The following is a 14,887-nucleotide window of genomic DNA, read 5'->3' as shown; positions in this document are numbered from 1 at the left end:
AAAAACAATAATGGATTGTTTTGGTTCTAAATTATTATATTCTTCTAAATAAATTTCTTGCATCCAAAAAATGTTGCCATGTCATACATTAACGAACAAACTTCAAGGTATATTTAAATAATTAATTATCAATGATTCCCCCGTTTAAATTACAGGATGGTTATTTTCAAGTTGAAAATAATTTTAATTTTTAATTTTTGTTGAAAATGTTTTATTTAATTTTATTTATTACTTGATGAAATTAAGCTTGTACGTGGAATATAGAAATGGAATTTTGTAGCGAATAAAAATTATTTATAATTTAACTATTTATAAACGTGGATATGTAATATCACCATAAATTTTTTAGCCTAAATAAAATAATTTATCAACGTCTACTTAAGAATTCTACTAATATTACACCTCAAAATTATATCTGAAGTTTAAATGTAGTTTTAAGTTTTACACCTTGAAATTACTTTTCATCACGGCACCGTATGACAAATTACTCAATAGATTTTCGTTCTCCATCTTTATATTGCTGACATAATTTTATGGACAAACAATTTTATATTTCTCATCTTTATATGTATTTTTATAACTACAGATTAAGCTGGTTAATAGAGGTCATTGATTTTTAATTATAAAATTATTTCAGAAATGGTTTATATTAAACATTTTCTATTATTATTTTATTACTTCCTTGTATGAAGTAAAGGAAGTATTGTGATCGCGAATAATTTAGGTTTTCCGATTTCAACGAAAATATACATTTTGACCATCCCTGAACCATTTTAACTAGTTTCGGCGTGATGTCTGTACGTACGTATGTATCTCGCATAAATGAAAAACTATTAACTGTAGGATGTTGAAATTTTTGATTTAGGACTATTGTAACATCGAATTGTTCATCTCCCCTTTTGATTGCAATCGACTGAACCAAAAGTGTCCAAAAAAGCCCAAAATCCAAAACATTTCGATTTTGGACTTTTTCTTAACTACAGTAATAAGCCGTCATTGAGACCTTTTCAACTATATATCATAAGTGGTGTTTATTTTAATTGGTTCCAGAGTTATAGCCCAACAAAGTTTTAATTAATGAATTATTTGGATCTTACAAGGGGAGGGCACATCGGTTCGAATTCGACTTCATTTCCTTTTTTTTATCTTTTTTTATTTAAATATATTGATTTATTAATTTATTATTATTATCCTCTGTGTGGTACCGAGACCATCTGGAGAATAGTACCATGGGATCTCCCTCTGTCCAAGAGGCGACTAATCGGAGTAGCAGTCTGCTATCCCTCCCCCTAATAGTCCCATATTTTCCTCCCAGCTTCCTCCCTTTCCCACGGGAGCCAATGGGTGGATTGAGTAACTCGTAGGCTCCCGTTCCCAATTCCTGAAGTCGTCCTGCCCAACCCCCTCCTCATCACTCTTTTAAACCTGGTCGTAGGTATAAAAGGCCTCTCTATTTTATGATGGAGAATAAATATAATGTAAAATTTTGATCAAAATAGTAATAAGAATAGTTTTAGGCAATCCCAGTCGAAAGCGTAAAGTATAAAAACAGTTAAAACACTAAAATTTCCGATTCAGATTGTCCATCATGACGTATAATCTAATAACCTAGATTCATTTAAAATCTTCTGTGCAAGTTGTTTTAAATACAAACATTAAACCTAAGTCATATAGAAGGATTGGGTAAGGTAAAAATCTGTTTCAGGAGAATTAACGGAATATTCTCGCCCCCTGAACAAAATATAATATATCGTTTAATGTTCTTATGATTCGAATCTTTTAAAAAGGTTTTTTACAAAATTAAAAATGTTACAAGGATATTAGATATTGGTCATGAAGGGCAATCTAAAATAAAAATTTAAATGGTTTAGTTATTTTCAAACTAACTTTTCGCTTCCGACTGGGATTACCTAAAACGATAAATCTTACTTTTTTTATCAACAGTTGCTTTATATTTAATTTTTATTCTATAAATATTGGTAAAATGCATGTTCTGTCATTTTTATAAGTATTTTTTAATTAATCATTTTTCTTCATTTATTAATTACTTTTTATTTATGCTCAATACCTACTGATAATAACAACTATTTAATAGAGGAAAAGTATCTAATTTTAGATTTTTTTTTATGTTGATTTTTTTTGTTTTTTGAACTTTCTTTTTGTTTTAAGCATTGTTTAAGCAATGGAATTTAATTTAATAACAATGTAGCTGTGTAACACTTTCTTTGTATTGTAAATAATATTCCGTTGATCTGTAACAATAAAACTACAAATTTTTTCAGTAACGTAATTTAATTTCTGTTAGTTTAACTATATTTTCTAGCCTTCGTAGAGCAAATGGTTTTTTTTTTTTATATATATATATTTAATGTAAAAAAGCAATAATAATAAAATAGTTCGTTAAATCGTAAGGAAGATTTATATACTACCAAAAGGCGGACAAATTTATTTAGATTTTCTAAAAAAAAAACATACAAAAATAAAAAAAGAAACGTATTTTAATATCCAGTACCTATTTCATATATGTGTAAAATATTTAATGATAAATTATTATACAAATTCTTATTTGTTAAATCAAATCTAAATTGTTTTATTAATACTTTTGTGATCTCTAATAAAAAACTGTATTACTTAAAACAAGAGATAGCTTTGAAGTAAAATAAACTTTAAACAATTTTGAAATACATGAAAATATCCTATCAGAAGTTTTATTTCATTAAAAATGTTCTACCGCAAGAAAATTCCTCTTTTTAAATATTTAATCACATTTTACATTCATGTTTTAAATATTAGAATTGCATTCGTCACTATAAGCAACTAAAATAATAGTTAACCCGGGGGCAAAAATCATTATATTTTTTTATAAAAATCTTCCATTGAAAAATCGACATATGGCTTAGAAATTATTAGTTTATACCCTCCTTTTTATTGTTCTCGGTATCCGTGCACGTGCTTTCTCTCCCTTGACTATTATCAGTGATTAGAATGAAAGTTATTGTTTAGTCATAGTTTTACAACCACACGTAATACGGCAGGTGACGTGTAAGTATATAACAACCAGTGATGACGTCATACTAACAGGAAACGGTGGAACAGCGGAAGCCGCAAGGTCGATGGCCAGAGCGTGCATGCAAGATGACCACTACTCTTTTATTGGGGCGCTCGATACTGACCAACCCCCACACTTACAACCCGTCAAGGACCGTCTCGCAACACACACTCTTTAACCCGATCGTTTCACCGTTTTTCTTTATGCATAATTCAGTAAAATTTTTACTGTTTGAGTTTACATCATCGCCTTAAAAAAACTCAGAACGTGTTAGCTTAAAAATAAAATTATTGTAACATTTTTTTTTATGAAAGAGATGTATAATAGCTGTATATTTTAACAAAACAGTGTATTATTAAAAATTTAACATGTCGAAATACTATGATAAATTTCATGATTTATCATGTAATATTTTATATGAATTCTTAGAAAATAGTTTGCCTGTAAACGTAAGGTGAGATTTCTGGCTTATCATTTAATTAGTGTGGATTTAATTTAAATGCCATAACCTGAGGGTGTCAGGTGATCTCAAAAAATTAAGAATAGCAACTTTTTTTTCGCCATTTTTAAAAACAACAACAAAACTCCATACCAAACTTACTAAGAAAAGTGAGGAGTGAAGTGATTTCCCTTAGTCTTCTTCGCCAAACCGAAGAAGGCTATAATATCACACATCGGTATGCTAAATCTACCAAAACGAAGGTGATATTCAATCCTACGATCGATACCTTCGTTCTGTTCCTCATATAAACTGACTACAATGAACAACATTACTATCAGAGAAATTTCTAATTAGTGGGGTTTTTATTTTTGTTGTATTACACACATAACAATCATAAAGAAACATACTATTATATGTTTCTTTGTGAAGTTAAAGCAATGTTTCGTTAAGTTTCCTGTAACTTTATGTTGAAAAACTTTGTTATGGATGACACTACTGTATGAACTAAACAATGTCCTGATTTACTATTAAATCGCAAATTTTGAGTGGAAAAGTGCTAGCATTGTATTTGAATGGTCGTAGGTTCTAAACCTAGCGACTATTTTCTTTTCTGGAACCACCGTAAGGTATTACTTCAGAGGATGATATATGTGAATGTAAATGAAGTGTAGCCTTGTACAGTCTCAGGTTGACCATTCCTGAGATGTGTGGTTAATTGAAACCCAACCACCAAGGAATACTGGTATCCACGATCTAGTATTCATCCGTATAAAAGTAACTGCCTTTACTAGAATTTGAACCTTAGAATACTCGACTTTGAAATCAGCTGATTTGCGATGATGAGTTTAAACAACTCGAATAGACCAACTCGGTGATTAAACCTTGCGAATAAGTGCATAAAAAAGAGTGCGGAGCGCACAAAATAAAATATCTGAATGTTTGAGCCATCTTAGAAAAATTTATGTTGAATCAGCCAGGAAATATTAATTAAAATACAGGCTAACCACATATACGTATCTTCAGGAAATTTTTTATCTTTTTGTCTTGAAACGTCAATATTTGCAACAACTCCGATACCTAAAGCTTTGACCGATCGTTATACTTACTGTTTATAGTTAAATTGCACCAGCAGCAACAGAACTATAACCTAGAAAGTAAAAGTAAAACATTTTTCAACCTATTTATTCTTTTATGGTTGAGTGTATTACGAGTAAATTCCAAAAGAAACTTTCGTCACAGTGAAAACTCTCAAAAAAGGGAAATTTCGTCAAGAGAAGCTTTCCAAAGTGAAAATGAAATAAACCGCCATGATTTCAGTCATGGCCTTTATATGCAAAGCAGTTTTTATTAAATTTTATAACGTTTAGTATGTAAATAAAAAATGGAACCAAATTGAAACAAAGAGCTAGTATAATAATTAGTATAAATTGAAATAATGGGCTTTTGAATTTCAAAGAAAATAAAATAAAATGTATTATAAAAATCTGCTGGCATAAATTATAACCGTTTATAAGTTTCTGATTAAATGCAAATATTTCATAACAACTATTCATAAAAGTTAAATTAAGAACAAAATAAATATTTTATTCTTATGGCTACATAATAATGCATTATCCACGTCACGTCAGGAATGACTAGATGTATACTTTACAGATAAAAAAAAATTCGGATGGTGCTGTGTCGGGGCGCACGGCCTTTGGTTTAACGTAAAACGTTACAGACCTTGGATGAAGTTCCTCCGAGCTTCAGACCGACAAAATTATCTGTAAAGTTAAATGGAAGAACCACCATCGTATTTTTTTTTTAATAAAACTGAAAGTCTCCAATGGAAAATTTCAGTTCCTTCAATTGGCCAACTCTAGAGATAAACTGGTCGGTCTGTATGTCAGCGAGTCCTTTTAGTATATTGGATTGAAATAAAAACAAGACAATGACTGCGTACTAAATTTAATTTTGACATAAAATAGTCACTAAATGGTACATGATATTTATTTATTTGTTTACATGTAATAATACGTTTAATACGTTGTTTTTGACAAATAAGTTGCATAAAATAATTAAAAAAGTGACGGTGCAATAACAAACAAGTATCAATAAACTCATGGATAAGCTAACATTTTCAATTTTGTAAATCCTGGTTGATTTATAATTTTTTATGATCTATAATTACGGGCAGTAAACAAAAATGTACACTAAGAAGTTTTATTCAAATCTACCAGTCAGTTTTCATATAGTGTGTAGAAAAAAATTTGAATTTGAAGTTTGAAAAATTTGATTTTGAAAATTTGAAAAGTTTGAAAAATTTGAATTTGACTTAATCTAAAACTTTGTGTTAAAAGACCTTAAACCAACTACTGGAAGTTTCCTCTAAATAATTTTTTTTTATAAGACCGACAAACAGAGTATACTGGTCAGAGGAGAATAAACTTCTTTTATGAAAAATACTTTCTTTTTCCTGTTTAGCCTCCGGTAACTACCGTTTAGATAATACTTCAGAGGATGATATGTATGAGTGTAAATGATATGTAGTCTTGTACATTCTCAGTTCGACCGTTCCTGAGATGTGTGGTTAATTGAAACCCAACCACCAAAGAACACCGGTATCCGCGATCCAGTATTCAAATCCGTGTAAAAATAACTGGCTTTACTAGGACTTGAACGCTGGAACTCTCAACTTCCAAATCAGCTGATTTGGTAAGACGCGTCCACCACTAGACCCGCCAACCCGGTGGGTTTTTATGAAAAATACTACAATTTAAAAAGCTTACAACACAGTTGTAGGACTTTCTCGCGGCTAAAGCCGCGTTCCGGGAAGATCCGCAACTGTCGGTTGTTTCTGATGCACGGCTTACGCACACGCACACACACACATTAATTCAAAATATTTATCTATCTATTTTAATATAATATTTTTTTCGTTTATTTAATTCAATAATTCTAACTAAAGCACGCATACCGTATTTAATTCGCGTGGGTGTGGCGGTATTAGCAGCGACGGTCAGCACTAATTAAACGAATGTAATTTCACAACTTACATAGAACAAATTTCGCTTGTACAGTCGGCAGACTGACATAGCCGCGAGGCTTAACGCACCAGGTACGAGTCAACTGGGCGATCAAATCAACTGGGCGACCCAGCCAGACCGAGTTACATTTTTACATTTTAAATATTATTAATTTATCTAATTCTACCTCTCATTTGTGACATCACAACACAGCAGTAATTAAGAACATTTTTTTTGGGGGATGCAATTTTTCAAACCGTTTTTTGCAAATATTGTTATTTTTTAATTGTTAACAAATGTGCCTAAGAAAAATATGACCTTAATTAGGTGAAATCTCGAGATACTGAGGATGTAGAGCAAGGTACTCTACATCCTCACCCCCTCGAACTTTTAAGTTGAAAATATAACGGCATCAATGCCCCATATGTAGAAGTAATCTGACTAAATTTGGTTAAAATCGGTCCAGTAGTTCTGGAGATATAAGGTGATGTAGAGGCCAACATAGAAAAAACCAACAATAACATCTGGAAAATTTCCATCCGGTTTTTTGGGTTCCTTAGGTGTGAAAACGCCAAGATCCGGTGAAAACCGCATATAACCAAATTGACCGATTAAAATTCTTTCCCTTCTAGAGATGCAGCTCTGCTACAGTACTATCTAGACGTAATAGATTATATGTTATTATAGTTGATACTGTAATTTATACATACTATGAAGTAAATAATTTTAATTTAAAACTTTTATGCAGTAAAACTAAAGAAAACTTTACGACAGGTTTTTTTATTATTTTAATTATTATGTTAACTTAAGAAAAACTCTTTTTACTTGACTTTTTCGTAAATTAAATTAAAAAAAAAAGTAATAAACATAACTAGCATGTTTGTTAAAGTCCAGTAAAGTTAATTACACAATACATATGTCAGCTGTTTTAGACAGAAGAGAATTTTAATTAAATCCAAAATCTACATGACCTGATAACCTAACACCATTGTGCATGATTACAACTACCCTTTCCTACTTCTCTTGGTGGATTGTTATTGGCCGACGAGAGACCTTGTAAAGAATGCGCCTCGTAGCACTCGCTCCCATTTAATCGTGTCACGATTTAAACATTGTAAAGACCATGACATGACGTAAACAATAGCATGGTAGCCTATATACATATAATCATTGTATAATTGTTGCTTTGATTTTGTGAAACTTTTTATTTATTTATTTTTTATTATGACTACCAGAAGGTGCGTTAATTCGTTGAATTACGTAACACTGTAATTATTTGAAAGGAAAGTTGGTGATACCGGTTGATGTACGGGTAGATTATAAAAATGTATCGTGAAGCGTCGTTAAATTAATCATGAGATTCGTCAATACAAATTTGCGGTTATCCGAGAAATAAATGCGGTTCGTAAATGTAGAAAACGTGTTCGCCTTTATCACCACATTAATCAATTTACCACAAAATATCATTGAATGAAGTGAGAATCCATTTGATATTTTTAATTTTTAATTAATTCAAAACAAAAACATAATTAATTTACCGTGAAGATTATCAGCCTATCGTTTGATGAAATTTACTGTTGTGTTGCCATTTTGGAATTACAGATATAACAGGTAAGTTTTTACCAAAAAATATTATTATTTATATTCAATCCTTATGAAATTTAAAACTTTAGGTTATTATTTTGATAATAAAGTTAAATTAATAAATGAATCAAAAAATAACTTTTGGATAATCTATTGTAAAACTAAATAGAGAGCCCGCGTTAAGTAGGAGAAACTAGTAATAAAGTCGACTTAAAACACAGTCTGACGGTTACTTAGGAAAAAAATTAATAAGCCCTTAGCTTTAATAATTTCATAGATTTTTTTCGGTTTACTTTCGATTACTTTATCCTGTATTTAAAAAAAAAGAAGTCAACAACAGAGTTCTAATACTTTCCTGGCATTGGTTGTTTATTCTTATATAGTGGAAAAATAATGATACTTGAAAAAATTTATCTAAGATTTCGTTTTTTGAAAGGAAGCAATTTATGATGAAGTTTTATTTTAAAATTATCATTATATGTTAAAATAAACCAAAAAAAGTTAAAAAAATTTTAAAAATCTTTTTTTTCTGCTCCCCAACTCGAAAATCACTTTCCAAAAAATCTTTTTGACTATATTAAATGAAAGATACTAAAAAAAACTCCACTGAAAAATGAAGAACTAGTAAAAAGTTATGTGAGATTTCTCCCTTTGGGGGGGGGGGGGAGAGGAATTATGAAGAAATTTTATTGTAATATTATTATTAAAAGTTTAAATAATTTTTTTTTTAATTCAAATTATCAATACTTTTAAACTTTTATACCCCCACTCTCAATATCGTCTCCAAAGTTTTTTTTTTGGGTCACTTGCAATATTGCTATGTCTATGAAGATAAAAAAAAATCTGATGTGAACAACATGTGACTTCCTTGTACACCTATTAAATTAGATATACACTTTTTTTTTTAATGAAAATTACATAAAATTTTATTTTATTAATAACTTCTGATATTTTTTTTATTTTTATTATTGAATTATTATTTATTGTAAAACTTTTTTTACAATCTGAGGTTAATAATTATTAATAAATCAATATATTTAAATTAAAAAAAAAGGAGATGAAATCTGATTTGAACCGATGTGCCTTCCCCTTGCAAGATCCAAATATTTCATTAATTAAAATTTTATTTGGCTATAATTCTGGAACTATTGAAAATAAGTACCACTTATGAAATATCATTGAAAAGTTCTCAATGAGAAGTTACGACAGTTAAGGAGAAGTCCAAAATCAATTTTTTTTTAATTTTGGGTTTTTGGACACTTTTGGTCCAGTTGATTGCAGTCAAAAGGGGAGGTGTACAACTAGATGTTACAACAGTCCTAAATCCAAAATTTCTAGATCCTATGACTAATCATTTTTGAGTTATGAGTGATACATGAAATGGAAATGGAAATATTCATAACCCATTTTTTGACAGATTACTATACCTTCCTTCTTGTCACATAGTTCTAGAGCTATGATTTCAGGAAAATAAAAATTAAAAATTCATGAAAAAAGTAAAAAAAAAGCTTTTTGCTATCAAACTTTTAATTTAGGGTCCAATGGAGCACAACCTGAACAAAAATGATAATAAACATTCTAAGAGCTATTGAATCTATGTAAAAAAAATTATTCTACTGTGAATAAAACTTTAAGATTCAGAACCCATGGTGGACTAAACAACTAAGATTATTATTATTTCCTATCCCTGAATGAAATTGTCCAAATACATAACCAAAGTGATATACTAATACAATGGAATCATCGTATTACAAAAATATGACTGAGTTCCCAAAAAGTGAATGAATGATTTTTTGCCCATACCTCTGTATGGTGCTTTAGAACAAAACCAAACACCATCAAAAAGAATTTTACTTGCCAAAGAAGCATTAAATTATGAAAAAAATCTACCTACCCTTTGGTCCTACGGGACCCGAAAGGTCCCTTGTCTCATTATCTTCCTGCCTCGGTTTTTTTAGAATAAAAGATAGTTTTTAAAATTCATTATTATCTGATGACTATATAATCATTATATCTAGTCAATATAATAATTTAATGTTAAGAATTAAATGAAATAAAAGGTAGGTTAAAAGTCTTTATTATTATTATTATTATTACTTTTCTTGTTTAGCCTCCGGTAACTACCGTTTAGATAATACTTCAGAGGATGAATGAGGATGATGTGTATGAGTGTGAATGAAGTGTAGTCTTGTACATTCTCAGTTTGACCATACCTGAGATGTGTGGTTAATTGAAACCCAACCACCAAAGAACACTGGTATCCACGATCTAGTATTCAAATCCGTGTAAAAATAGCTGGCTTTACTAGGACTTGAACGCTGGAACTCTCGACTTCCAAATCAGCTGATTTGGGAAGACACGTTCACCACTAGACCAACCTGGTGGCTTTAAAAGTCTTTAAAAATGTAATTATTGTTACAGGACTAAGTAATTATAAATTAGATATATTTCTCATACCTTGCAATTCATGTTTACAATTTTGCTGTTTTACAGAATAATGGGTAATTTTTTCAAATAATAAGTTATTAATTAAAAATAAAATAATCTTTTTTTTTAATATTTATAACTTCTTATTTTAGATGATAACACATTACTCTATATTTATATTTTTGAAATGGATCTGATAATAATATTTTAAATAACACATTAATTATGGCTTATTTATATAGTGTGTGTCCCTCACTCTAGTGAAGCAAGTGACTAACCTCAAAAAATAGAGAACTGTATTATGCAGAAATAACATTCCCACATTTTACAAATCCTGTGGTAACAATCAGTAACATTTTTTTAATCCCTTTCTCTAAATCTGTTTTCTTTTTTTACCAAGATGCAGTATTGCTGTTTTTTTTTTTTTTAATAAGAATTTATTCTTTCTGGGTTTTCTCATATTTGAGACGCATAAGAACTAAAACTAATAAAATAAATTAAAAAATAAAAACAAAATTGAATAAAGTAAAAAATAATAATACTATTCAATTTTTCTTAAATTTCAACTTTTTGAAATTGGTACTAAGTTCAGAGACAGTAATTTATCGATGACTTCCTTTCTGACCTTTTAAACTGGTACTGATTTCAAAACATCAAAATGAAAGAATTGAATAATTTATCAGCTATACATTTATGTTTGTATTTTATTATATTATCTACAGTGCACTGTATGCAACAAACAGCACAAAGAAAAATAAAAATTACAGAAAGTAAACAGTAGCCAGAAAGTTCACCTCACAGAGAAATCCGTCATTTGTAAATGATATAATATACTTAAAGTCCCAACAAAGCTACTTATTTAATAGGCTTAGAATTATTATGGAAGTAACCTCTTAATATAAACTTATGCTCAATTTGTTCTAGACCATAGCATCTTTTTGAGGTTAAAGAGAATAACATTTTAAATACATAGTAAAAAAAAGAATTGTTAGCGAAAATAATAAAGAACTAAAAAATATTTTTTCGTGAGAAATAAGTCTGTATAATAATTATATGAGCATCCTGTGTAATTTTAGCCAGAAATGATTTCTGTAATCAGACAAAAAGGAAAATAAGTATCCTGTAAGGAAACTTGCTTTCTGTTTCTATTGTATTTATGCTATTAACTATATAAGAAGATAAGTGATTCTAATTTCAATTTACCGAAGTTTATAATGGTACAACTTGTTGCTACTATAGCTCTGTAAAAATTAATTGTATAACATATATACTTCATATTCCACATAATTATCTGATATTGCAATATGTAGGATATAAAATTAGTAGGTATGAATCTCCTCCAAAAAAAACCATAACTATAACGTAAATATGAACATATGATTTGTAATTAAGTTTTTTAGACTATAACTAATCAATTATTGTAGATGGCCTGACTTGAGACATCGGCTACAAAAAAAGTTGAAGCTGTTAGAAATTTATGAAGTAGAATCGATATAACTTTTTTATAGGCCAAACACGTAATTGAGTAACCTAGTTATATATTTATATTATAAGAATAGTAATTTTTAGTTGTATTAATAATTGATTGTGTCCTCTTGCTCTCGTTACAAATACAACTATACTATAAATTCTATTAATTAGGTCGTCTATCCAACTTTTTAAAACAGAAACAACTTCAATACAACATTCTTATTAGTTTTTCCTGGTCATTAACCTGTTTGATTATTAATCATATTCTTATCCAAGTAAAGATTAGTTTATACTTTCAACAGATTAATTTGTAAGTTACTTGGTTGGTGGTAGTCATCATTCTGTGAGTAAAGGAACTGAGCAAATCCCATAATATATTTTGATATACTTTGTATCTATATCATTGCATAGGTGGTAATAGCAGTCAATTGGTATTGTATTTAAGAGATATTAGCTAATGATTGTGTGCAAATACTTGCATACATAAACAAAATTAACATTCAATTTATAGTCCCGATCTCACATCTTCAGTTTTTTTTTTTTTTTTTGTTCCTCTCAATGAGTTTTTACTTGGCACCAAGTTTGGCCACAATAAATGGGTCAAAAATGTCATATAAGAATGGTTATGACACACAGTGAATAATTCATTACTACTGGAATAAGAAATCTCACAGAAAGATGGAATAGGTGACAAAATGTAGCCAGGGTTTTATGGAAAAATAGCATTAGTTTCTTTGTCATTGAATAATTAATAATAATTTTTCTACTGACATTTACCTCTTTAATTATTGAACATCCTATACTAATATTAGAAATTGAATAACTTTCTACCTCTCTAGCGTAATGGTAAGATCAATGTCTTTCATCTTCAATGTTCTCGATTCAAACCTCTGCTAAGGATATATTTTTTACCATCAATAAAAATGTATCTCCCATCTTTATCTCAAAAATAAAGGATTTAACTGTAATTGGTTATAAGCTTGTAGTTTCTGTGTAAATAACTGTTGTAGGAAAACAGAGATAGAGAGGATTAAAAAAGTATTAAGAGACAGGACTTAAATGGAACTAACACATCTGATGAGTAGAAACAAAAGTTAAGTTGGTATGTAAAAATGTAAATAAAGGTTGGGGAGAAGAAGTGCATAGATTGACTGTATAAAAGAAAATTTTAAGGAAAGGGTCTCTTAGGGGGAGAAATTTATAACAGAAAGACGTGGAAAAGACCAGTGAATTTAAGCAACGCTATATAATTTATGGAAGCTGCAAGAAAACAAATGTTTAATTAAAATTAAAGACAATAATCATTTTGTCATTTTATAAATTATGTCATATTCATTTCATTTCATGTTACATGTTTTAATTTTAGTAACTTAATTTGTATTCATTTTTTTTCAGGTAGTGGAAATTTATAATGCTTCAAAAAATTGGATTGTTATTGGGACTTGTAACTGTTTGTCATACAAACTACCCAATATTTGATATTCAAACACAAATGCGCCAAGTATTAATTCCATCAGATGCTAAAATTGGATCAATTATTTATAGGTTACGTGCTACTGACGCTGATAGAGATTATCCGCTCAATTTTGATGCTACAGGTATGTGAAATATTAATGTATAATATTTTTTTTGGATTAATTTTAATCTAAATATTCTATTTAAGTGTTACTCCTTTTTTCTTCTTATTATTTTTATTTATAAAATTTAAAGAAAACATATTCTGCTGAGTTTTGAGATTTAGTAACTTATAGTTATTGGATCTGTTAAAACAGAGGGAAAATGTAAACAGTTTTTAGTGCTGCCTTACATGTTATTGTAGTGTTCTGTAATAAGAGTGAAACTACAGTCTACCAGAAGAAAAAAGTTCCATTCTTTTATTTGGATGACCTATCAGATTCCCTTCTTTTTTTTTAAATTTAAACCAGGTTACTATGCAACCTTCCTCTTGTAATACTCCAAATCAGTAGTAACAAAATTTGAGAGCTTTAAGAATTTGTCTCATTTTGAATTTCTTTCATTTTATTTTTCACATTTTTGTAAAATTTTACATAAAACAAAACATTCAGTAATTTATTTATAAGATGGTTAAAATTTGATTTAATAGATAGAAAATTTATTAATTTTATATTAATAGAAAAATAGATACTAGTAAGGCTCATTTTATATATAATAATTTTATTATGATAATTAAGGGCAATATTTTTCTTTTGTTCATTGATCAGTATATAAAAAATGATTTAATTTTTTTCTTGCAACAAGTAAGAAAAATTATATTCTTTTTAAATGCATGGTATTGTGTTTATTGAAGAAAGTGCTGCTTAATACTCGTAATTCCAAAATGTCTTCTGGAAGCCAAGTTCCATTAATTTAGAAAGCAATGTTTTTAAATTTTTTGTGTCTTTTCTGATCTAGGACTTAAATTCTCTTCTTTTTTTCTGTATTTTTAATACGAGTTTATTGAATGAATTTGTACCTATACCTCAGACCATACAATTAGTTCCAGTTTACAGGACACCAGTCCAAAATAAAAAAAATAAATATTGTATCCTTTTATTCTCAATATTATAGAAATAAAAACTGAAGGAACTATGTTGTTTCCTGTTTACTATCAGAAACTCAACTAAAATCTCTCATTAGAAAACATAAATAATGGAACATTTTATTCTCCTAAAAATTTTTAGTTTTTTATTCAACAAAAACCTTTTTTGTCAAATAGACTTAACAGTTTACTCTTTTTTTCTTTTTTTGCTATATTTCATCCTATCATTTAGATTACTAATGAAAATTACTTAAAACTTTTGAAATGACAAACCAAACCAAATTTAATATAAGATGTATTTGATAAATGCAAGTTATTATTAAAGTCTTCCTTCTTCAGTGACCAAAAATGCTGTAAGAGCAACTGAAAAA

General features: G+C 28.9%; 1 protein-coding gene across 1 annotated transcript in view; it reads left to right on the top strand.

Moving 5' to 3' along the window:
- Nucleotides 1-14,887, top strand: part of LOC142321432 (cadherin-86C-like) — a 178,786-nt gene that overhangs the window by 105,417 nt on the left and 58,482 nt on the right. The window contains exon 2 of the mRNA XM_075359502.1: nt 13,373-13,575. Within this exon, the coding sequence (XP_075215617.1) occupies nt 13,389-13,575 (187 nt within the window). The 5' untranslated portion in view covers nt 13,373-13,388. The remainder of the gene's footprint in view (nt 1-13,372; nt 13,576-14,887) is intronic.

Source organism: Lycorma delicatula, chromosome 3 (assembly GCF_047948215.1).
Source record: "Lycorma delicatula isolate Av1 chromosome 3, ASM4794821v1, whole genome shotgun sequence".
In the NCBI taxonomy this organism is placed as follows: domain Eukaryota; kingdom Metazoa; phylum Arthropoda; class Insecta; order Hemiptera; family Fulgoridae; genus Lycorma; species Lycorma delicatula.
Note: the sequence above shows the minus strand (reverse complement) of the source record. Positions and strands in the feature narration are given on the sequence as shown.